Here is a 25,097-nt window from a genome sequence, read left to right on the forward strand (position 1 = left end):
TGGAAAGGATGGACGGGCCCTCAGGGAAGAGGGGCTGTGCCTGGTCTGAGACTGGGGACAAGATTCTTTTGCATTTGGGGTTTTGTTTGGACTTTAATTCCCCAGAAGAAGTGGACCCTTATGTGACTCAGCCTGAGATCTAAGTCACCTCAGCAACTGAACATGATGAAAGCTGTGGATGGTGTTGAAGGCCCAAGAGAGAAACTGAAGCAGGGTGTCTGCAGTAGCCTGTCATGCCACAATGGGGTGCGCTCAGAGTCTGCATCCTACTGCATACTTAAATTTACGTATCTAGGCTTAGAATTTTGGCCTGGGTGTCAAAAGCGGGGTACCTAAAAACTGAGACTTGCAAAATTAAAGGCTGGTTTTGAAACATTGTGGCTTAATTTCTGCTCAGCTTTCTTATTTAACAACAAGACTGTTTCCGAAAAATTATAGTGAAAGCAGGCCCTGGCATCCAGGGGAAGGCTGTAAAACATTTCCCACCTTCAGACCTTGAGATCCAGCAAAGCACAAATATGGGTATCACTGTAAGCACTCAGTGACTACTCACAAGCATAAAGTTATGCGAGTGCTCTCCTGGATCAAGGTTCTTATTCTTTCTACTCTAGTGCAACTGCTCAGTGAAGACATTTGTAATGCCTTTGTATAAGTTGCCGTTTTCTAGTCCCCTTTTTAACAGTCACAAGCTGATTTCTTTTCAAAGATGAGTAACAATTGGCCTTAAATTTCATGTGGACATTGGGAGCTTTTCACAAGTTTTTCATTCTAAAGGAATACATTGAAGACTTTGTTTTAGAACCCCAGGACAATTGGCTCAGTGATTTTCCTTGTTGGTCATGGTATCTTCAGTAATCATTATTTAGTATTTAAAATGGTTCATAAGGTCAGAGAGGCCTTGTTATTTCATTAGAATGAAACTAAGACTACAGATAAGTCATTAAGGAGGCTATAAATCCCTATGCTTGTGTGTGTGTTTTAACAATGATTTGTAGTAAGCTCAGCATAATCTCTTTAAAATTTTAAGTAGAGTAAATAGGAAATACACTGGACACTTCACATTTCGGGAGAGTTTCCAGATTGACGTCAGCGGTGTTATGTTAGGCATGAATTTGGCCCACTTTGTTATGGAGTATATAATGATAAAATGTAAGAGGAAAAAAAGATCTTGGACTTGATTCTGATTTCACTGTGAATCAGCAAAGCACTCATCTAAAATTAATGGAGTTACACTGCTGTAAAAGTGATCTAAGAACAGATTTAGACCCAGCATCTCCAAATTACAATCGCCTATAGCAAACCGCATATAAGATTCACAGAAATAATCTCCTTTTAATTACCTGCCCTCCAGTACCATTTTGCTGCGTTTTTGATCACATTGTTCATTGGAATGGCACTCTAAATAGTGGTGTATGTTGTAAACATAAATATCTAACAATTTACCAAATACAAGAATAGTGCAGGAAGTACGGATGTTGTCTCATAGCCTTATCATGCCATTGCCACACATATAAACAAATGAAAAATTAGCATGAAGCCTGAATTCAGGACTGGGCCATATCCATGAGAAAGAACATAGGATTGAAATAGATTACAACATTTTCTACTGTTGGAAATGAACATGTGTGTGAAAATGATACAATCAATTTCCTTGCAAGGTTAGAATGCTAAAAATGCACTTTTCCAACAGCCTTCTTAAAATGCTTACTTTTAACCCAATTGAATTGGTTTTCTTAGCTATAATTTTGAACCTGGTCGTATTGTCATTAGACTTATTATGTGAATACTCTGTCTGGTCTGGTGAAATGGGCTTATTTTTGAATATCAGTGTTCTTATTTGGCTGTTAACAAGCTGTCAACTTCTGTGAATTAGGGGGAGCAGACGTGGACGTGTTGAAGCTACAAGTTAAGAGGTGGTCCCAAGACCTTCTGAAATGTATTGCTGGATTTTCAATGGTGGCTTATACCCAATTAGTCCTCTTTCATATTAAAGGGGCACCATTAAAATACAATATTCCTTGTTCCTTGGTTTTGCAGCTTGGAACCCCTCTGCACTTAGAATACCATAGGTGCTCTTGTGATCACTGCAGAGTGTCAATGCCAAGAATGAAGTCCTGGCCCCATTGGGTAGGTCTACACTGCAGGGTTAGTGGGACTTGAATCAGCTGACCCGTGTTAGAGAGCCAGAGGCAATGCATGGAGAGAGGGTATGGGGGGTCATGTGCCTACCCAGATTTGCTGTTTGGGTTGTACTGTGCATGCTCACATGGACTGAGCATGCTCAGTAACACTGCTGAAGCTGCTGCCCTCACTAGCTGCAGATACAGGTTGTCTCTGTAGAGAACCCCAGGCTTGAGCATCTTCATTATATTTTAACCATGTGTTCAGACTTTTCTAACCTGTGCTCAAACCTAGGGCTCTGGCATCCACATTGCTGTGTGCAGACCTGAGTCAAAGTAACCATATCACAGAGTCCATAGCACCCCTTGCCCCCCCAAATTGTGGCTGCTCTAGCCTTAGGGAAAACTTTACTGCCCACCGTGTATATTACCAAGAAGCAGCTCATTTTGCAAAAGGCTTCATCTGTTCGCTCTCCATTGCAAACCTAGGCGGCTCTCTGATAGTGTGCTTGCAGAGAGAATGGGTTAACGCTGGCCTGAGCTGTGGCCATTTGCAAAGAGGGCATGGCTTCCATTTTCAGTAGAGTGGATTGCAGATTGTTAGGATAGAGAGGACTAAGGAAGTCATCCCATGGAATTGTGGGATACTTCCTTCTGACTCCTAGGACCTGAGTCAAACGAGGTTGCATCTATACTGAAAAGCAGTAGGGCTTGGAGCCTGGGTCCTGGTTTAATTTGAGCTCAGACCTTCCAGCCCTGCAGAGTCCTGGGACCCTGGGTTAGCACAATTGTAGTGTAGAGGCAAGGGGGGTGAGGCTTGAACCTGAGCTCAAGCATGTTCTTGCTTTACAACATAGACATATCCACTGAAGTCAATGGGAGTTTTGCTGTTGAATTCAGTGGAGTGAGGATTTCATCCCAATTGGCTAGTAATTAAATCACTTTATGAAAGTCCCAGATCTGCCACTGATAAAATTCCACAGGTGATAATGCTGCTCCATAATTGCTATGAAAATGGAATGATGTTTACTGCATTAAAAATGGCATATCTCACGTGAACGATGCTGTAATTTTTAGCGAAGTATAGAAAAACACAGCATTTCCACTGGCCCTGAGTGTTCCATGCCCATAACCTTCTGCAGCAGTCCAGTTCTTATGCAGGATGTCTGAGAAATTGAGTCATTTTTAAGATGTTAAATGAACCTGGCTGGAATTAATCTGAATGTAGCATTTTCCACCTTCCACTTCTGGAAAACACTTCTCAGCTCACACTCTAGGCCTCCTGTAGTATCACTGAGAGATAGGCATGTTAGAAATGCCACAGAGAGGAAGAAATTGGGGTAGCAGGAAAAAAGTATTTGGCTACAAATAAAATTTGTACTCTTACAGCCCCAGAAATACTGTTAGCTTTCTATCTGAAAAAGTGTGCTATCCCCACCTAGCTTCCCAAAGGACATTGCCCATATTTTCCATTGGATGCATCCGATGAAGTGAGCTGTAGCTCACGAAAGCTTGTGCTCAAATAAATTTGTTAGTCTTTAAGGTGCCACAAGTACTCCTGTTCTTTTTACGGATACAGACTAATATGGCTGCTACTCTGAAACAAGACTCTCCAGTAACAATGGGTGGGGGAGTCTCAGTTGCCATTTATTCTTTTACTTCTGACATTTTTACAAGATGATCAACTACTCTCCTCTCCTTCTCTGATGTTCAGGAGATGAGGAGGGATCAGTCAGTCCACTCTCCATACTGCTCCTTTGGAGGGCCAGCAAGTAGGTCCATTCTTGCCAAACCCATCTGATAAGGATCTTCTGGGGACTAGCTGGCCAGGTCATCCCCACCCCCATCCTGTATCTGTGGGACCAGAATATTCACTGTTGGGTCTTGAGTGCTGCCATTGTCCCTTTAAACCTCAAACTGAGATTGTAACCCACGTTGGACCAATGCCCCATTGCACTTTGGAGCCATCACAAAGCAGATATCTGAAACTAAAGCCAACTAAAACAGTGTTTCTGAGTGAGTCACTGCCCCTGCATTTAGTAATGATACCGAGCAACACTGGAGGGAGAAGGAATTTGCTCCTCAGTCAAATGCTACTGTCAGTGACCCCTTTTGAAACCCTTTAAACTAGAAGTGGATATCTTAAAAAGACTACTCCATTCTGCTAATGTTTGGAGAGGAAGAATTGTACAGATAAATTGGTTCTGAAAAGCAATATGGCTACACCATGGCTTTTTGCTGAGGAAATTGGCTAATTACTAAACAGGACAACAAACCTCATTGAATTAGAATGAAATTAAACTGCCATGGTTCACTCTGACTAGACATATTTTAGATTATGCTATTTTATTGGGGGTGAGAGTAGGTAAGCGAGCAAAGAACATCTTTCTCATTCTATTTTTTCCCCTTTGTATTTATTTACAAGCCCTGTGAGAGGAAGAACGGTTTGAGTCTTGTGCTGTTCAGTGTCACCTTTCTATTAAATCTGGCTGCATTTTGCCTTAAATATTACAACACAATAAGAGGCCTATACTATCATTTTCCTCACAAAGTAAATAAAAGGTTTCTTGCTACCCAGTGGGTCATCTCATTTTCTCCCAGCAGTTCATAAAGCTGCTGCATGTAGCAAAAAGTGTTCTTGCTGTATTGACTTGTTTGTCATAAAAAATTAATCACTTCCCCTTTGATGAAGGGTGATAAATAATGACCCTCAAAGTGTTCTGTGGTCTCAAGTGTACTCAATGCTCTCAGCTTTTACTGGAGGAATTGAATGGGGTATCTGTAGGTCATGATTGCACACTGGTATCATAGGAACAAAGCTTTCTGTTGAACAGTTTCACCTAGAATAAAAACAGTAAACCCACAGTATGTTTGAGTAACCTTGGCAGAAGGGTTGAGTGTAACAAAATTGTCCTAACTCCCCGCCCCCACCCCCTCTCTCACACACACACACAGAGACACACACACACACTTACACACTTTACATACAGAAGCCTGGTGCATTTTGCTGCCAACCCAGGCAAATTAGGTACAGAAATCCATGTGCAAAATACATGAAATCTCATTGTACCTAACTTTCATGAGAGTCCATGACCAACTGGAACATGGCCCATGCAAATGCAGCCAGTTATTTGCACTCACACTTATTCAGTTTGCACATGCGATTGAAATAATTGCACATGTCTGTTAGGCATGTAGCTGTATGTCTACACTATTGGAAAATCAGGCTCATGATTTCATATCACTATCAACTATAGTCAAATACATTTTTGAAGTATTGGCCCATTGCAATATTCCTCTGCTCGTTTAAAACCCTCCAAAGTCTTATAGACAATGTCTGTAAGATAGATTGGAAAATCTACTCCCTTTCCTGTTATCCTAGCCCTGGCCTGTTTTCTGTTGCTCCATGCAATATATTGGTAGAGAACCATTTCCTCTGCATCTCCTGTCATTTGGATCCACCATCCTGAATCTGTGTCTGTCTTTCCATTTCATTTCAAAGCTCAGCTGCAAAATCTCTTTGTACCTTGTCTAGAATCATAGAATCATAGAATATCAGGGTTGGAAGGGACCTCAGGAGGTCATCTAGTCCAACCCCTTGCTCAAAAGCAGGACCCATACCCAATTAAATCATCCCAGCCAGGGCTTTGTCAAGCCTGACCTTAAAAACTTCTAAGGAAGGAGATTCCACCACCTCCCTAGGCAACGCATTCCAGTGTTTAGTTCTCTCCAGTCTATAGTTCTCTTTTTTCTTTTCCCCATCTGCCTGCATTTTTACGTTGCTTTAATTCCGTAAAGCACTTTGTTAGACAATTTATTAAAGATACTATGCAAAACAATTGATAGATATTGTGACTGTCTGTTGTCAAAGGGAAAAATTCTCCTTTCAGGTCTGCTCACTAGGACAGCAGCCCATTATTCTGCTCTTCCTACTTGTGTGGAATGTCCACTGATGGCACTGGGAGTTCTGCATAGAATCATAGGACTGGAAGGGACCTCGAGAGGTCCTCTAGTTAAGTCCCCTGCACTCATGGCAGGACTAAGTATTATCTAGACCATCTCTGACAGGTGTTTGTCTAACCTGCTCTTAAAAATCTCCAGTGATGGAGATTCCACAACCTCCTTAGGCAATTTATTCCAGTGCTTAACCACCCTGACAGTTAGAAAGTTTTTCCTACTGTCTAGCCTAAACCTCCCTTGCTGCAATGTAAGCCCATTGCTTCTTGTCCTATCCTCTGAGGTTAAGAAGAACAATTCTTCTCCCTCCTTCTTATAACAACCTTTTATGTACTTGAAAATGGTTATTATGTTCCCTCTCAGTTTTCTCTTTTCCAGACTAAACAAACCCAATTTTTTCAATCTTCCCTCATAGGTCATGTTTTCTAGACCTTTAATCATTTTTTGTTGCTCTTCTCTAGACTTTCTCCAATTTGTCCACATCTTTCCTGAAATGTGGTGCCCAGAATTGGACACAATACTCCAGTTGAGGCCTAATCTGCACAGAGTAGAGTGGAAGAATTACTTCTCATGTCTTGCTTGCAACACTCCTGCTTATACACCCCAGAATGAAGTTTTCTTTTTTTGCAACAGTGTTACACTGTTGACTCATATTTAGCTTGTGGTCCACTATGACCCGCAGGTCCCTTTCCACAGTACTCCTTCATAGGCAGTCATTTCCCATTTTGTATTTGTGCAACTGATTGTTCCTGCTTAAATGGAGAACTTTGCATTTGTACTATTTACTTCAGACCATTTCTCCAGTTTGTCCAGATCATTCTGAATTTTAATCCTATCCTCCAAAGCACTTGCAACCCATCCCAGCTTGTTATCGTCCACAAACTTTATAAGTGCACTCTCTATGCCATTATCTAAATCATGTGTATGAAGAGCAGAATACCGAAGTTGAGCTCTGTGTATCTCTGAGAGGAAACTTTAGTCTTAAAGTGGTAATATGTATTATCTTGTCTAGTGTCTGTCTGGATGACTGTTTAAAAAACAGAACAAATCTTTTGGGTGTTTGTGTAATGAGCTACGTATTTTATATGGAGGAACTGCATAACGGATTAGGAGTGAGAATGCTGTAGGTGTCGTATTAGAGTGATCTTTACGAAGGGGCATTATAGAGAGGAAAAATCTAAATGTAAAATATCCAATTATTATTTAAACAGCTCTGTGCAGAATGTGTCGAGGAAAGCAGGTAAATCAGGGAGAGGACAAGAAGTTGTGTGTAAAATAATCCATGCAATGTGGTTGCTGCTATAAATATTAAGGTAAAAGGCAACTTTGGGGGAATTTCCAATCTTTTTTTTTTCTTTTCATCAGTTATGCCCTAAATAACTGAGGATTTTATAGTACTTTTTTCTCACTCCTCATTGCTTTTTTTTCCTCTGCTCTGGGAATCTGCCAGCTACTTTTGGATTCTTGGTTTGGGTCATGATTCATCTGGGTTTTAAATCGTACAAGATTTATTGGTTTTAGATTTTGGTCGGGGTCATACATCTTGGGACCCTGCTGCTATTGCTGGTTCTTAATCAATCATTACCTCTTTCCCCTGTTTCCCTATTCTTGGTCTTTAATGGATGTGAATTCACATGGCCAAACTGGATTTTGACTGTTATCTTATGTAATATTAGTGGAGCACAGAAGACTATATTACCATTCCAGACATTGCCAGGACTCATCTGGTTTAGCATAATAGGGAATGGAATACAGAGTATGGGTTCTATTCCCATTGCAGTCAGGGGGCAAAACTCCCACTGACTTCAGTGGTATAGCACAACTAATAGATGTGAAATTTAAAATCCACTGTATCTTGAACTGTTTGTTGGTCATTTGAAAAATCTGCTTCTCCTTTCTGCTTGCTTGGTGCAAAAGGTTCATTTTGTTAGCTCTGAGTTGTGACACAGATATTATATTTGTCACTGTCTAATCGTTACAGTAAATATCAACCAGGAGTTAACATTATCTGCTGAACTACTTGAAGATCATTCAGAATGGCAGGTTATGGGCTGTGTAGATGAATGATGTGACATGATATGACTTCACATAATTGAATAAAACACAGATGATACATGCATTGCTCTTGACGTGGTAAAATGCAGACTAAATAATTAGCATGTTTGTAGCTGACACGCAAACTACATGTTTTCCTGTTTGACAAAATTTGTTGACCTCAGTAAAAATCACCTGCAGCTACTCATAAAGAGTTTTTTTCTTTTCTTTTCTTTTCCATCTGGGTTTTGAAATAGCTGTTGGTAAAGCATGGAAGTTGCTGTTGTGCAGTTGAAAACGTCTGCAACACACAGGACCAGATTTTTAAAGGCATTTAGATGCCCAACAATACAGATAATCACCTAGTGGGGTTTTCAAAAGCACCTCAGCAGGGAAGGCACCTAACTCCCATCGAAATCACTGTAGTTCACTATTGAAATCAATGGGAGCTAGGCACTTAACCTCCTCAGGAGCTTTTGAAAATTCCACTAGGTGCCTAATTATTTAAGTCTAGCCCACATAGCCTTCAATAACTTCCATGGACAACCCAGCAAGTACAAGGCTCTGACTGAGCACTAAGCTGTTCATGACAAGCTGCAGCTTTGCTCAGTGGCTTGTCTATTAGTTTTTCTAAGAAACAGAATATTACCTTGTGACCTCGGGGCAAGCAAAAGATGTGGCCTGAACCCAGAGGACATAGTATGATGTTGTCTTTCCTGAATGTAGATTGGCCCCCTGCCCTTGTGTGAAATCTGGACAGTGATGTTGGAGATTCAGAGCTGGATTCACCTACTAGCACAGTAACTTTGCTGCTTTGTCTCCTTCCCTGTAGGCTTGAAAGTTGACAGTCGATCATAAGGCAGCATGTCCAGCAGAAGAGCTGAATCAATAGGTTAACCAAGCCCAGCCTTTCGCATTGCATTATGCTTTCAGGCAGGAGGCACATGAAGTCTTCCTGCAGCTGAAAGAGGTGTGTGTCGGGGGGAAGAGACTGGAGGAGGAGGGAGGAGAAGGAAAGGGGAAGAAGGTGGGAAATTGGAGAGGGACTCAGACAGAAGGAGGATAGAGATCATGGGGTCCTACTGAGAGAGCCAAGGAGAAGCTGCAGAGGGGAACATTGAAGAAGTATTCCTGTCCCAGCTGACACATGGCAGATGTGCAGCTGTAATTGTTTAAAAGGAAGCTAATCCATAGGGGACATCTTCAGTGTGGCCTTTGGGATTTTACGTCTTTCTAGTTTTTTTTGCCAATTCTCTGCAGTGCTGGGCAGCCTCATTGCTTCCACTTTGTTGGCTGTCACAGCCACTCTGGGTGATGTCAGCCTGTCGCCACTGGAACAGCTGTTGAGCTGTAAGTGTACTGCTGTCTGCCTTGCAGGGGGCCTATCCCTTATTACTAGGCAAGGCAGACTGCAATATGCTCACAGTTCTGCAGCAGTTCTGGTGGTGACATGCTGACATCACCCAGAGCAATGACAAGCAGCCAACAGGGTGGTTGGAATAGCACTTGACTGATGTGAAAGAAAACGTTAAAACCATAAAGCAGCGCTGCCTCGTAAGACAGCCCTATTGGCTGCATCTGGTGTGTATCAGAGTCTCTCTCGTGTAAATTAATGGCATAAAATACAAAGTTGTACGTAGGTTATAAATGCAGCTACCGTACAGAGAGTCCTTCTTGGATTATTTGAGTGCTGCAGCAGAGTATAGAAATCGCCATTACAATGCACTGACCCCATTCAGGCACTGCATCAGGGGCAGCTCATTTAAGCAGCCTTTGTAGTATTTGGGTGCAACAGGAGAACCGCTGGGATTTTCAGACAGAATCCCCATGGTATATCTTTCTAGGCTGTACAACCAGCACAGTAAATGGTGTCCATAATAGATGGCTCAATCTTGCTCTCATTGAATTTGGGAGTAAATCTATTCTTGACTTAGGTAGGAGCAGGTGTGGGCTTGGAAGAGTTAGCAGGTGCAGAAGTGTTTCAATCCATTGGAAGGCTAGCATCCTATTTCACTCAGTCATTCACTGAGGCCGGAAAATTGTTTGGTTAATAACTCTCTAATTATTGCAGTCCCATTTAAATATGATCCTTAGGAATTGGACTATGAGACCTAATAGAAGTCTCTGAGCAATTACTGGCACTTTTAAAGAGGATACTGACAATCTCCCTGTAGACTAAAATGCATATTGTAAAACAAGCATGGACTGTGATGAACGTTATTCGAAAAACAGTTCAGGAGTTTAAGTTTACCTTTGAAAATCATTTCAAACTCATTTGTCTTCCGTCTACTGTAACTTGCATGACTGGACAAATTATGCTGTAGCTAGAGGTCAGTGAAACGTGGGAACTCTGAAGAAATTTAACAAACCAGAGGCTGGGTTTGAAGCTATTACACTAACTTGGCATGCTGCAGATGTAGTATCTGCCAACTCTTCTAAGAAAATTCTTCTAAGTAGAGCAGCAGGGCTGGGGGAGCAATAGCTTGATCCATTGCAAACTTGTTTTCGAAAGGCAGTTTGAGTTGCCTAAGGTTTTAAATTCTGTGCACTCAAATTCTGAACTCTGAATTTTAAACTGCCCTTTTAAATGAAAGATATGGAGCCTGACCCTCATCATCTTTTCTTTTCAGTCACTTTGAAGTGCTTGCATACGTTTGGCATCCTGCCCTGAATTTACTTCCCGAGATAAATACACACATCAGACCTCTTTCAATAAAAAGGGAATGAAGAAGAGTTTCTCCTGCTCTTATCTTTCATTTCATTGCATTTTCTGTCTCTTTTATTTACTGTAGGTAGCTAGTGTGTGTGTGTGTGTGTATAGCAAAGAAATTGCTAGATGAGTTGTGATTCAACTATTGCTCTCCATAAAGAACAGCTTCAGCAATGAGAGGATCTAGATTTATTGTTTTGAAGCTTTCGCTGGTTATCAAGAATTTTGTTTTTCTCCAAAAGATTTCTATTTAGAAGTGTGTTGGCCAGATCCTTAGCTGGTGTCAATTGGCATTGCTTCACTACTTTCAGTGGAGCTACACGGATGTATACCAGCTAAGGATCTGGCCCATGTGTTTCTAAATGAATTTGGTGTTGTGGAAGGTGCTAGGTTGGGAACATGGAAAACCTAGTACCTATAGTACCAGTGTAAGCAACGCTTCTATCCTGGCCTGCAGCAAGCACCTTTGGGGGGGCGTATGGTACTTCAGTCTCAAATGCCCATTCATTCTTTTAACTCTTTATTGAAACTAACTGGATGGATGTTTGGTGAACCTATCTATTTCTCTACATTAGAGTTTTATATCACCATCCATCACGTCAGGACTTGAGTATCTTCTATGTAAATGTGGTTAGCAGTCTCACAATCCCTAATGAACTTCATGGAGACACTGGCTCTTCTCCCTTTGGGGGGTATTAAAGCTCTGTTCGCAGTAGGGTTGTGGTTCTGCTTGAGGGAGGCCAAAGGGAGGGGTGAAATTGGGTAGGGAGAAGGGGGTGTCAGTGTTGTGAATGTCATTCTTGTTATGGCAAAGGCTTTGTCAAAGATCGGGGTTTGTGGTAGAATGGGCAGGATCCAAATTCACCTAATCCCCTCTGGAAGTTTGTTCATAGTTTGAATCCTTTGAAGATAGAGGTGAAGGGATCTGTGTCATGTCACTAAATCCCTGAGGCAATCAGTACCACCTTAAAAGGATGTATAATGTTGATAAAATGCTAGATCCAAGTCCTACAGTCAATGGGAGTTTTATCCAAGAAAGGAAAACATGATCAGACCCATGGTTAGTACTAGAAGAATATAAATAGAATGATCCCTGAACCAACTTTGGAAAATTATTCATAGGTTCATTTTCACTAACTAAAATGTCTGCAGTACTAGATATTCCTAATAGCTGTGTTTGCTTCTGCTGTGGTTCTAGTCACCTGCCTTTTTACAGTTGGTTTATTCCTCCTCTGTCCTGCACTCATGGCAGGTACTCTTCTAACAACTTGAAGCAAAAGAGCTGCTTAATACATCAGAAATATCCACTGCTCGCCAAGTCTACAGCTGAAAACAAGCCAGTTATTATAGCCATTTGTCGGTCTCATTTAAAATAAGAAATATAAGGTTGAATTAGCATTAAACATTTTCCTGCTGTGACTGTTTCACTGAACGTGTGCAACGAAAAAGACAAGCAGCAAATAAAATTTCAGAATGTATATAGATTGAGCTGCTGAGTGCGACTTCCTGCGTGCTAAGCCCACATAATGCATCGGTGGTGTTTAAGGTTGGTGATGGCAAAATCAAATCGATAATTATTTAGAGAGTGATTAAAAAAAATAGTAGCAGAGAAGAGACAGGATTCAGCTGCAGTGAATACAAAGATGATTCTTTATTCCAGCTGCTGCACACTGACAGATCCCGTGGTTCTCTCTAGCTCAAAGACTGACACAGCCTGTGATGCCAAGTGCTGGTCTGAATTGTGTATTTCTAATTTTAAATTACACGAGTTTTCTCTGGACTAATAAAACCCCTTTGCTTTGGTCCCAAGTTGACAGTGTGTTTAGACATCAGAGCGAGAGGTTTCAGAGTAGCAGCCGTGTTAGTCTGTAGCTGCAAAAAGAAAAGGAGGACTTGTGGCACCTTAGAGACTATAAATTTGTTAGTCTCTAGGGTGCCACAAGGACTCCTTTCTTTTTTTAGAGAGAGATGGTGTATAAAGTATGCCACATAGTACATTTACTTAGTCTCTCTCTCTCTCTCACTCAAAGACTGTACAATCTCTCTTTTTGTTCTGTCTTTGTACAGCAACTAGCCCAGTGGGGTTCTGGTCTGTGCCTGGGGCTCCTGGATGCTACCACAATTCAAGTAATACGTAATTTTTAAAAGGGGCAAATTCAGGGATGCTATACTCTGTGACCCAGTAAATATCTTTTAAAAATGCACAACCGTGTAGCAAAAGGAGTGTGTGTAGGTATAAAGCCCACCAAAAGGCAGCCTTCACTTACATGCTATCTGTTTACACAGATTTTATGCCACCACTTCCTCCGCTATTCATTCAGGTGTTACCATAGCAACTGCAACAACACATGGCAATGGAAGATGCAGCTCTGCTTCATTAAGAAAGACAACCACTAATGTACAAATTCTGTCCGTCTGCTCATAGGTTGGGGAGGCTGTAACATGCTGGTGGAGCAGAGTCTCACAATCCTTGGTAGGAAAACAGTTTTGTTTTATATCCATTTGAACACACTATGCAATTAAGATTTTTGCCTAAACCTCTCCCTTGTGCCACTATTAAATTAGGAATGAATGCAGATTATAGAGCTGGACGGAGGCCGGGAAGATTTCAGCTAGAATTGCCTACCACCCACAACTTATCTTTATGCATTAGGTTAGGGGGTAGGGAATCCTGTAATCCCCTGTGTGGGTTACTTTTGCATAACCATCCCTCCGAGTCTGTTTAAAGAAAGGAGGAGGAAAGTGGGTTAATGTTAACTCAAGCTCCCCAAGTAGGGTGGCCACCTTTCCAGGTTTTCCGAGGTGTGTCCCTTTCTGAGGTAGATGTACAGAGCACCCTTACAGATTTTCCCAGGACATACCACCAGCTGACCAGTTATGGTCTCAGGATCATCCCAGATGTCCCCTCCCACCCCCCCCCCTTTTTTTTTTTTTGGTACTTCAGAGGTGGTAACCCTAACCACAAGACTGACAGGGCAAACAATGCTGGCGAGAGCTGCGGTTGCCCCAGCCCCTGCCTCTTTATACCCTCCACTTCCCCATCCATGAAGCTCTCTCCTTACGGTTTTGCAAGCAAGTACATGTGAAGTGAAAACAGTGTTTTCTCATAGCAGTGGATAGCAGGTATATTCTGTCAGATGTTCTGGAATCTCCAAGTAGGTGCAAACACTGGACAGATATGGAGAGGGAAGCCACAGCACTCGGGAGCTTTAACCTGGGCAGTAATGTTGTGTGAATCCCCTACACAGGTGCCTCCAATCTTCTCCATCTTCCCTGTTTGTGCAGTAGACCCACACTGATTCTGTTGTACCCAAGTTTTTATGGAAACCTAGAGGAGGCAAAGTTTGCCTTTTGTCCCCAAGATTTGTCTGATCCTACTCCCATTGCAGCCAAATGAATTTTGCCATTTATTTCACTGGGCCAGGAGCAGGCCCTAAATGTAATATGTGTGTTTGTATTTTGATGGCACCAATATCTCCGCCAAAGTCGTGACATATAAGAGATTGTATTTAAAATACAGATTGTTCCAAAGTCAATTCTCTTTTTTTGGCACCCTTCAACAGGCGAAACTAAGATCCTTATAAAGTGGTAATTACTGGTAGGAGAGGAGAGGAAAGGATATGTGCGAGTGTCATTACAGTGTGAAGTATCCTATAGAGGGCTTACATTTTTATGGGTTAAGAAATCGCTTTGAGGGCCATGAATGAAGGGGTCTCATTTTTTTTCCCTAAGAAAATGTATGAGGTTGGGTTATGTTTGTGGTGGTGGTTTCTTGTTTGGTGGATGCCAGATTGCATGGTGATGATTTCTGTGATAACGTCTCCTGGGTGCAGAAAATTCGAACAGAACTCTGCCTGCAAGCTGCTCCAGACGTCTGTCTCCTATTATAGCATTGCTCCAAGTGGAGACCTTGTTATCAATCAGCCTGTCACCTACCCCACTACCTGCTTCTATTAAATGATTTCACTATCAGCAATGATGGAACACACCAGTGAATAGCAAATTGCAAATACCTAGAAAGATTAGGTATAAAGATTATATGGATAACATCCTAGATACTGCATTGGAAGTGACAACTGCAACTCAGTGGTTGCTAATGCATTTTGCTTTGGTCAAAAATGAAGAAACAGCTTTAGGTTTCATTGTTTCTGTTTACAGAGGGATGCAAACTGGAGACGTGTGTAGAGTGAGACTCCTGAGAAATATCTGTTTCAAGTAGCTTTGTATAATGTACAGGTAATGTGATGTCTAATTCTTTTATATTGTTGTACAGTCCTTTGGAAAATGGAAAGTACTGTATAAGTGCTTAGTACTATTCCTACATTTTCCAAATAAACGGGGCATTCTCAAGACCCTTTGGGAAAAAATTAGCTCTAACAGAACCCAACTTCAGTGGAAGTTCTTCAGTCTTATTCCAGGTCTTATATATTCATCTATCCAGCCTAATATGTCATCTATACCAGGTGCAGCAGCAACCTCTAAATTGTTATAGTTAAAAGTAGGCAAGTAGTTCCAGTTTTCAGTTGCTTAAAACGTTAACTTTTCAGCTTAAATGTTTCCAGGCCTTGTCTCTGCCCAAAAGTATTCTGCTTAAATATTAACAAATATTGGCTAGCCCTTTTTAGTATGAGAACAGTGGGGGGTAATCTCTAGTTAGAAAACAAAATACATGCAGTGTTTTGATCAGCTCTAGCCTTGAGGAGGAGTGAGGTAGAAAACTGAAATCTGTCAGGATGACAGCCCTCACTGAGGAGAAAGGTCTCTGAGTGTCCCAAGGCTAATTGGTTTTGAATTGATGGACTTATGACCAGTTTAAAACCACAGTACACGCACAAGCAGTACTTTTTAAACAGAGGTTTCTCCCTAAGCATGTAAAATGTTCTGCTGAGGGGAACTAAGGCTGTGAATGCACGCTGACCTAACTTAGCTGAACAGTGAAAACTTTAGTAAAGGCGTGCAATGAATGAAACAGATCTAGAGAAACACTTGCCTTATTTACTGTGCATCTTGCAAGGTTATATATACCCCACGCCTCAGGTCTACAAGACTGGTTCCCTCCAATGGACTTTGTAAAGTGTCTGAGAGAGGTTGCTCCAGTGGCTTTCAGCAAAACAGCTCCCCATTATGGAATTTCTCTTTTCTTGTTTAAAATAAATAAATAAAAAATCCACACCTTGGATATTCAATTTAAAAATATTTTGGAGGAAACATTACATTTGCATGGTTACCTTGCATACTCAAAAATCAGGAAATAACAAAGTTAAGGAGGCATAAGGACTTAGCGCCAACCCCTTGTTTGTATAATGCTGTTGGTATGTGCCAGAGAAACATAGAAGTCATTTATACATAAACAAACAAACAAACCCACAGCAAACTGTATTTAAACTAAACACTCCAGATTAAGTGGAACAACAGTGGATAGTCAAAATTTGTAGGAATATACAGGCCACCTAAGTCCACACTTAACTTTGTAGCTAACTGTCTCATCTCCTGAATTGCACCTATGCTGATTTATATTTCACATCTATGTGCAAGTTAGTTTTATAATTAACTAGACTGTCTACTTAATTACAACTAAGAAAGGTTTTTCTGATAGTTGAAACAAAAATACAGTATATGAGTGCTGAAAAATTATATATATATACACAAACCTTTGAGAAATAGGGCATTTTGGCAATGTTATTTCCCCCCACCCAGGTCCATTTCTTTTAGTGTGTGTGTGTGTGTGTGTGTTTGAGAGGGAGAGAGAGTGCGTGTGTGACAAGAATGATAATTTGGTATGCTATAAAGACTGTGTCTACATGAGTAGAATATCCACTGACTTTAGTCAAAAAGTGGCAAAGTTACGCCAGTCATCCCAAGTAAGTATCAATAAAATCTTTACATCAGACGGAGTCTATATATATGACACATCTTATAGAAAATTATTTTAAGAATGTTTTATAGAGTTCTACAATTTTTTAGGAACTATTTGTTATATCACTCCACCTGTAAAGGCAAGTTCCTTAATTACCACGAGTCCAACTCTTGAGAACTCAGAAGGAGCCAAAAAAAAATTTATAAATAGTTTTTCTATATCTAAATATGTCATGATTCTAAGATGCAGTAAATATCTGAAGACCATCTGGGGCTACAAGTGAATGCTGGGACCCATCAGAAAGAAGAGAATATCTTTTCTCTCCATTGGTATAAAGCTCCTATTTTTAGCCCCGGGGAGCTGTGAGAAACCAACGTAATCCTGTCACTGTTGCAGGATTGAATCTTACTTTTCCTGGGTCTCAGGAAGTATAATTCTGAGGGCAGGAGAATTCCACATCTGAGGGAAAAAGGGAAATATTTCTCGGATAGGTTAGTTTTTATAAAAGTCATTGTCTGAATCTGCTCGTACTGAGTTCTTTAGAAAATCTGACCCTCAACTTCCCTGTGCCCTCAGTTCCTCATCTACAAAATGTGGATAATAATACTTCTTTTCTTCCACTTTTTGTCCGTCTTGTCTATTTAGCCTCAGAGTTATTCATGGCAGGGACTGTGACTTATGTGTACCTAGCACAGTGGGCCCAGATTTTCAATTGGGGCCTCTGGGTACTACCCTAATAGAGACAATAAATAAAAATAACGATCAGGAAGAGTGCACTATGGAGATGATATATAATATTTAAATGTCAACTTGATGGTCAGAAAATTACTAGAAAGATTAAAAAAAAAACTAAAATCCCAAACAGTGTTGGATCCTCTTGAATGAAGAAATTATTTTATATCTTTAAGTTCAGAACAAAATCAAATCCTAAATTGTAAAATCCCAATGTTTCCTTAAAGTGAATCCCTTGAAAGGCCAACACTGAGGGGGAGTGAAAGGGGAGGGAGGGTACTATGCATGGGAAGGGAGAAGAACATATACAAACTTCTCTTCTTCAACCTTCCAAAAAGCCTGGAAATAGTTCCAAGATGGGGTTTACAGCATTAGTGATCTAACGTTCATGTAGTGCTTTTCATCCAGGAAGATCCCTAAGTGCTTTCCAAATCGTACAGAAGAATCACTCTGTCCACGAGTGAAGTACCAGCCCCCTCTGGGTGAAAGGAGTTAGCTGTTAAACAGAGTACAGCAAAACTACTCAAGAGTTGCAGGAGAGGAAGTGAAGAATGCTTTATCCAATTGATACTACAGCAGGAATTTTAGGTTGGCAGAATGTATTTCCCAAACTGCTCTTTGGCAATGGCTCTGAGGTTTAATGGTCCCCGTGAGCGAGTTGTTCCCAACTGATAAACTAAAGTAGGCTTATAAACGTGTGTGCAGGCAGCAACTGAAATGCATACAGCTGTAAATCCAAAGTATGTGGGATTTAAAATAGATTCCTTAGGAAATCTGCTTGCACAATCTGAAGAATGAAGATGAAGGTATTTTGGTGCTATTTAATGTTCTTTCTTATTAGACAGGAAATCCCGCGATTAAACAGGAAGTTCTGTTGGATGTTTCCGGACATACTGGACTTTAGTTTCTAGACTATGGCCTTCATTCAAGCACTTAACTAGCATGGTATGGGGGAGGGACCAAATTGCAACTGTTGTTCACCAGCAAGGGGGTGGGGGCATCTGCGTCAGTGGGGCACTCATGCTGGGGAAAGACGGGGTGATAGGCAATGTTTGCACTGCAACCCTCCCAGGGGGTTTGGCTGTCACTAAAGTTAGCAGATATGACTGAATCCTCCCATGGAGAGAGAAGGTCTGTGACTAAGATGGAGCCACTTTCACATTTCTTTTTCAGAACAGAACAGCCTCACCTGTGGTGAATTACCAGCACATCGTGTGAGTCCCTTGGCCATGCCTCTTCTCTGGCCATATCTGCCCACTTTGGGGGCTGTATTGGCCAGTGGCTCCTGGCCTCCTGCTGGAGCAGCAATGGTGAGGGGATTAGTACAGTCCTCTATAGGTGCTGGAATTAGGGTTGCTGGGGGTGCTGTCGCACCTCCATCTTGAAGTGGTTTCCATCATGTACACGGTTTAGTTTGGTTCAATGGTTCTCAGCACCCGCACTATAAAAATTGTTCCAGCACCCCTGCAATCCTCCATCCCTAGGCCTTTAGCTTGTAAAGGTTGGATATTCCAGGGCACTAATTGTTTTGTTAATAAAATGAATCTAGGATGTTTACACAATAAACTTGCGGGAAGATGGGGCAGGAGCATGGTATCTGCTGTGACCATGACAATTAATCTGTAAATAATTTTGCTTGAGTTTCCACAGCTTAGTTTATCCCTTTATTTTCTAGGGAATAAAAACAAATATTTGGAGAAGGAAGGACAGAATGTTGTGGGTCATCCTAGAGTGTGTGAAAGTTTTCTACTGTCCTTTCATTTGCAGATAGGAGGGGGAACACTAGGTTTTTAGAACACTGTTTACCAGAATTACACACTGTACAGGTGCTCCTAGATTTGGATGTCACTCCTCTTGAACTATTTAACAGGAAGCTAGTAATGTCACAGTAACACTTCTACTGAAATCTGTGGTTAGTATGATGATTGGAAACAATGGGACTAGAAGTCAAGATTCTATTCCTACTTCTTCCTGTGATTTTTTTGTATGATCTTGGGCAAATAATTTAATCTTACTGTGTTTCAGTTTATACATTTGTAAGAATAGGTAAAATAATACTTATCGACCTCACAAGAACGTTGTAAGAAGTCATATAATGTTATGTAAAGTGCGTTGATCCTTGTATAGAAGGCATATAGAAGCGCAAAGGATTATTATTATGTCCCCATGGAAAACTAATACTAATGAATCAAAGCTAAACAATTGCTGTATTCTCCAGCTTAAACTTTTTTTATAATGCTTAACCCATCTCGGAGAACTCCTTTACGACCTGATTCTGAAAGGTGCTGACCATCCACAATTTCTGTGGGAGCTATGGAATCTCAGTCGTGACATTGCATCTCTACTGTGAGAAATTATTTTGTTAAAAATATAAGGGAATTCCATGTTTTGAGCCATATCCTTAATGGGTGCTATTCCATCAAACATAGCAGTGCTATGATTGCTCACACCAGCTAGGAATCCTGTCCTTATAGTTTCTCAATGCCTTCCAGAACAAAGCCCTCAGTTTGGAATTGGAAAGCTAGGTTGGATTCTTTTACATCTCTTAGCAATAATAAACGTTCCACAATGGGAATTTTAGTTAAGCGTTCTGCTGCTGATACATAAGAAGGAGTAGAATCCATCTCATCCCTGCTCAGCTATGTTGGTTAGTGCCGTGCTAACAGGTGTAAATACTGTGGTAGTAAAAACTTATCTTAGGGCAAGTCTACACTACTGCTTAAGTTAATCTAACTTACGTTGCTCAGGGGTGTGACACTCCTTTCCTCCCCACCCCCACCAGCGGAGTGACACAAGTTTTGCACTGTCCATACCGGCACTATGTTTGTGCTGGGAAGGAATTTTTCCCTTGCCACCATATTGGCTTAGGTGGATTTGTGTTTTTTTCGCCTTCCCCACAGTGGATTCAGATGGAATTGCAGCTCATTATTTACGTGTAGGGCAGATGTCCAGTGCAGGCACTCCATAGGGAAGGTATACAGTAACTGGATAAATGGCTTGGAAAAGGGCTTAAAAAGGGGTATTTGGTAAAGGAGCGAACGGGGGTGGTTGGGGACTCCTATGATTGATACGGCAGGGAGCCAACCGCATTAACCCTCCTACAAGGTGAGGGGTGGATGGTAAGATCCCAGCAATGGATTTGCTGGAGAGACCTGGATGGAAAAAAGAGGGGAAGCTGGTGGAAGCTCCCGGATATGGTAGGGTCTCAGCAATGAATTCACTAGAGGGACCTGGATGAAAAAAGAAGAAGCTGATAAAAGTCCCGCAGGTAATTATGGAATAAACATGGGGTTACCTGCACTGTACACTTTTATCTGCTGTGTAGTCCCAGACATCTAATAATAAAGTTGCAGTCTGATTAAACCCATGTCAAGTGTCTCCTGTCCTTCTTTCGGTACAGCCAGACAATCAAGGGTTTTGATGGTTCAGACTCATATTTTTTCTATAGTATTCCCTGAACCTGAAACCTCTGTTCCATTCCTATATGCCACAGCAAAAGCTGGGTCAATACACTCAGGAAGAAATTTTTTTAGTCTCATGGGACTCCTCTAAACTAGGCCAGCTGCAACTATGAAGGCAGACAACATATGGCATGAACAGAGCCCTGTTCTTCTTCTTTATTTTGTGTCTGAGTTTAAAATATCCAGATATACAGGCAATATTTTCCCTATGCTTAGACAAGATAAGTGGATATTCTTCTGTGTATCCCATTTCCCTGACTTCTTTCTTCCTTTCTCATCTCCCAGTCAAATATGGTTTAATAGACTTATCAATGATCTTGTCATGTAGAGTTCGGTTGCACATGGAATATCTTGCTACAGTGATTCTTCCTGTATGTGAGGCAAAGAGACTTCCTTAAGTTTGAACTGTGGTTTGGGAGAAGGTATTATAGGCATAACCTTAAATGTTCCTATGATTAACATACCTGAATTGCTGTAGGCTTTGCTTTCTTGTTTGTTGTCAGTTTCTCTATTGTAGGGGTGCTGAATATTCTGAATGAAGTAAAGATAAAAGCTGCCTTCTGGTGCCACTGATTTATTTTGAAAGGAACTTTAGCTCTTCCTACTGTCATAAAAAGATGTCCTTGCTTGACCTGCTTAAAGCAACATAACACTGAGAGTAAATATATTTTACTTAATAATTTGTAGTGCTATTATATCTCTAAGTTACTGTGCCAACGTCAACTAATTAGTCCTCACAATACCCTAAGAGGTAAATAAGTATTGTCCTGATTATACAGACAGAGAAACCAATACCAAGAGGTTGTGACTTGTTAGAGGTCATGCATCAAGTCAGTGCCAGCATTAGAACTTGGAAGTTCCTGTCTTTCACACCTCTACACTAGACTACACTGCTCTTCCTTGTTACTACAGTATGTGCTGTACGCAATCAGTGAAGTTCTCTTCTATCAGATCATAAGCACATATTCATATTGAAGCCCCTAGAGAAGGGAATGCATATAAGGAACCACATCATTTCATTATACTAATAAATGCTGAATTAAAGATTAACAACCGTTTGCCCCAGATTCATTTTTTTAAATGATATTGGTTCTAACCATGTGCTAAACTATGCACAAGTGTGTGATAAATATTTCTGGATCTCACCTGCAATGAGAACCCGCTGGAGTAATACTTACTGGGGCGGACATTGCTGCTTCCTTGCCATCTCTCTGCTTTCAGAGGCAGTAACTAACTGTCTTCTCTCTTAGCTACAGCAAGTATATCTGATGTGTCCTACCCTCTTGAAGATACAGCGTCTTTGTTGAGAAAGACCTTTTCCTTTAAATCTCTCTTAAGATCTTTCCAAATATGATTCAGGGCCTTGGGTGTGTGGTGAAGGTCATAGTTCGTACTTGGGATTTCTGAGCACAAAGGGCATCATAGAGCATCAAAGTCTCTCTGTATGTGTTTGAGCTTTTGAGGAGATAAAGTTGGCCTCATTTTTCTTACCAGGTTGGTGTCTGTCCTTCATAGGCCACAGAAAAAATGAGTGCATTAGAATATGTTTTCTGGAACGCCAAAATGTCCTTGGACAATGCCCTTCCAATGCAAGCCACATGTCAGAGATAGTACAAGTATTTTTCATTTTCACAGGCTGATCCTCTATTCAGTCACAACCTCACAACAACAAAACATGCTTCTGTGACCTCGAAGGTTGATATTACAGATCCCCTCTTTGAAGGGCTCTTAGTCCGGCTGTTCTTTGCTTGCAGCAGGTTCAGAATGCAGTGGCATGATTGCTCACTGAGTTGAACGACCAGGATTACATCATCCCCACCTTGCATTCTTTAAACTGTTTGCAAAGTGATGGATTTGCTTTAAATTGGCTGAACGTGGAGATTAAAACCTATGATGGTCTCAACTCAACACTGCTGGGTATCTGACATAATGCACCAACCCGCTTTCAGGATCCCAACCATTGCTTCTGGAGTCAGCAGGCATGTGTGTGTTTGCTGTGATGGCCACTGCAATGTGGAGTTCATTCCCCTTGACATGCATCTGATTTTGTTCCTCATTCAGAAAAAGCTCTCCCCCTTTTCCCTAATGTGTCTTTACCTCCTGCCCACTGTTTCAATTGGACTGTCTGATTTCTTTTTGTTTCTGTTTTAAGGGGCTGTACTTGTGAAGTTTTTATGCTACTGTGTTTGCAATTACTCTGCTGCAGAACACCCTATATGCTTTGGGAGGGAGAGTAGCTATATAAATAAAACTAGTGGTACTGTGTCCTAATAACCAACATTTTCACCACAGCCTCTAAGAGGCAAAGTACCAGAAGCAGAGGTGTGGATCATTCAGGAAGGAAGAGCTGTCTGGCATCTAGAAGATGTAATAACACCATGCAGCTAGGGTGACCAGATGTCCTGACTTTACAGGGGCAGTCCTGATATTTGGGGCTTTGTTTTATATAGGTTCCTATTATCCCCCACCCTCTGTCCTGATTTTTCACACTTGCTGTCTGATTACCCTACATGCAGCTAGGTCAAGGCTTGCAAGTGTGAAGTTTACAAAGCACGTACATATCTTCCTGATCTATACAGAAATTTGTTTCCACACGTACCTGATTAAAAAGATCATAAACTTTGAGATATTTTTGTAGCTGTTCAGTGAAAAGTGTGCTCTATGTGGAAGCTGATTGAAAAATAGAAAACACTGTTTTTTGGAAAAAAAATCAAAACGTGCTTTAAGCCATTTTCTTTATGCAGATTTCAAGCTGGAGGATTTTGAGATTTCTTGTTCAAAATTTTTTTTTGTAAAAATGTATATAGAAAATACTCTTCTGCCCCAGATGTTTTGTTTCCTTTACTCCTGTTCTCCCCTTACCCTTCTTTTCCTCCCTTTCTTCCTCTCTACTCCTTTTCTTTTTCTAATTTTGCCTCTGAAAAGAGAAGGAAGTGGGAGAAGAAAGGAAAAATGATCAAATAAAATATTTTTTGGTTTTATACTTCACACCCCCTATTCCCCCCCCTGCAATTTCACAGAGAAAAGGGAAATTTTTGAATAAACACTTCTTTGAGGGGAAAAATCTGACTTTGGAAAATAGAACTAGAACTGGTCAAAAGTTTTCTAACTTTTATTTAAACCAAAAATTGGGCTGAGACAAAATAGTAGGATACACACAGAGTAAACTGTTACTCTAAAAATCTTTCTTTAGCTAAAAACTGCACCCAGAAGATCTGAATTTCAAAGCCAAGGGGCAAGATTTGGAAGTGACTAGTGATCTGGGTTGTATTGACCTGAGACCCCTTAAAAGGGCCTGATTTTCACAGGGTGGGTGCTCAGCACTTTCTAAAAATAGCACCCCTTTAGGAGTCCCAAGTCTGGAACCCAAATAGTGAAGCACCCAAATCGCTAATCACTTTAACACCTTGGCCAGGGTGACTATATTCTCATGAAAATGGGCATACTCCTGCCTGCAAGTGCCCAGTGGGTGTTATTTTAAACAAGTTGAAGAATTCATAATTGTTGTTTTGCGCGTAAGCTAAAGGACCTTTCCAGTACAGAGTGCAGGTGAATTTAATAGCATGTTTCCTTCCCATTAGCATGAGTGAGAGTTTTATGCCACTTGATCTCTACACACCATGTGGAAATTCTACCTCGTTGTGATTAATATCATGTACAGGGCAGTGCAATGGATGATTCTTAAGTTTCCGCATCTGTGTGCAAATCCATATCCCTACACACATCAGTTTTTGCTCTTTGTGAAAACATGACATAGGGCCTGGGACTACTGTTTCCCTTCCTGTACCCCCATAGGCCACAAACTGTCTGTATTGTGTTTTGCCAGGCTTTGCGCCCTTTGCCACCTGTGTAGATGAGTTTCTTTATGGACTCTTCAGTTCAGAGTTTAGCTTTATCTCTGGACAATCTTCCTTTCAAACATATGGAGTGAGGCCTGTTTTCATGTTCCAGAGAAAACTAGAATTGTTGTCAAACTGAGGAGCAAGAAACCGATTCCATAGAATGAGATTTTTGTTTTAACGTTTACAGATACCAGAACTTATATTCACAGTATGTCTGTAGCTACTACCAGTGAAAATCACATTTGCTGAATTGGGCCTGCTTGACTGAAAACCACATGGATTTCTGGCTCAGGTAATGTGATTAATCTGGTTGTGATAATGCGGGGGAGCTCCCTTTTATGGACACCCAGCCAGCCAGTTAGCTATAAAGTCCCTCTTGGTGGC

General features: G+C 41.0%; 1 protein-coding gene across 10 annotated transcripts in view; it reads right to left on the reverse strand.

The window, feature by feature from the left end:
* KCNC1 (potassium voltage-gated channel subfamily C member 1) overlaps positions 1-25,097 on the reverse strand; it is a 198,324-nt gene that overhangs the window by 151,234 nt on the left and 21,993 nt on the right. For 5 of the 10 annotated variants that reach the window (XM_073347355.1, XM_073347354.1, XM_073347352.2 and 2 more), the window contains exon 2: positions 21,336-21,503. The exons of 3 other annotated variants lie outside the window; for them this stretch is intronic. In XM_073347355.1, coding sequence (XP_073203456.1) covers positions 21,336-21,503 — 168 coding nt within the window. Of the gene's footprint in view, positions 1-21,335; positions 21,507-22,049; positions 23,781-25,097 lie in introns of those variants that run through there. 2 more of the 10 variants (XM_073347359.2, XM_073347358.2) reach the window with 2 other exon arrangements.

Source organism: Lepidochelys kempii, chromosome 6 (genome assembly GCF_965140285.1).
Source record: "Lepidochelys kempii isolate rLepKem1 chromosome 6, rLepKem1.hap1, whole genome shotgun sequence".
Classification (NCBI taxonomy): Eukaryota; Metazoa; Chordata; order Testudines; family Cheloniidae; genus Lepidochelys; species Lepidochelys kempii.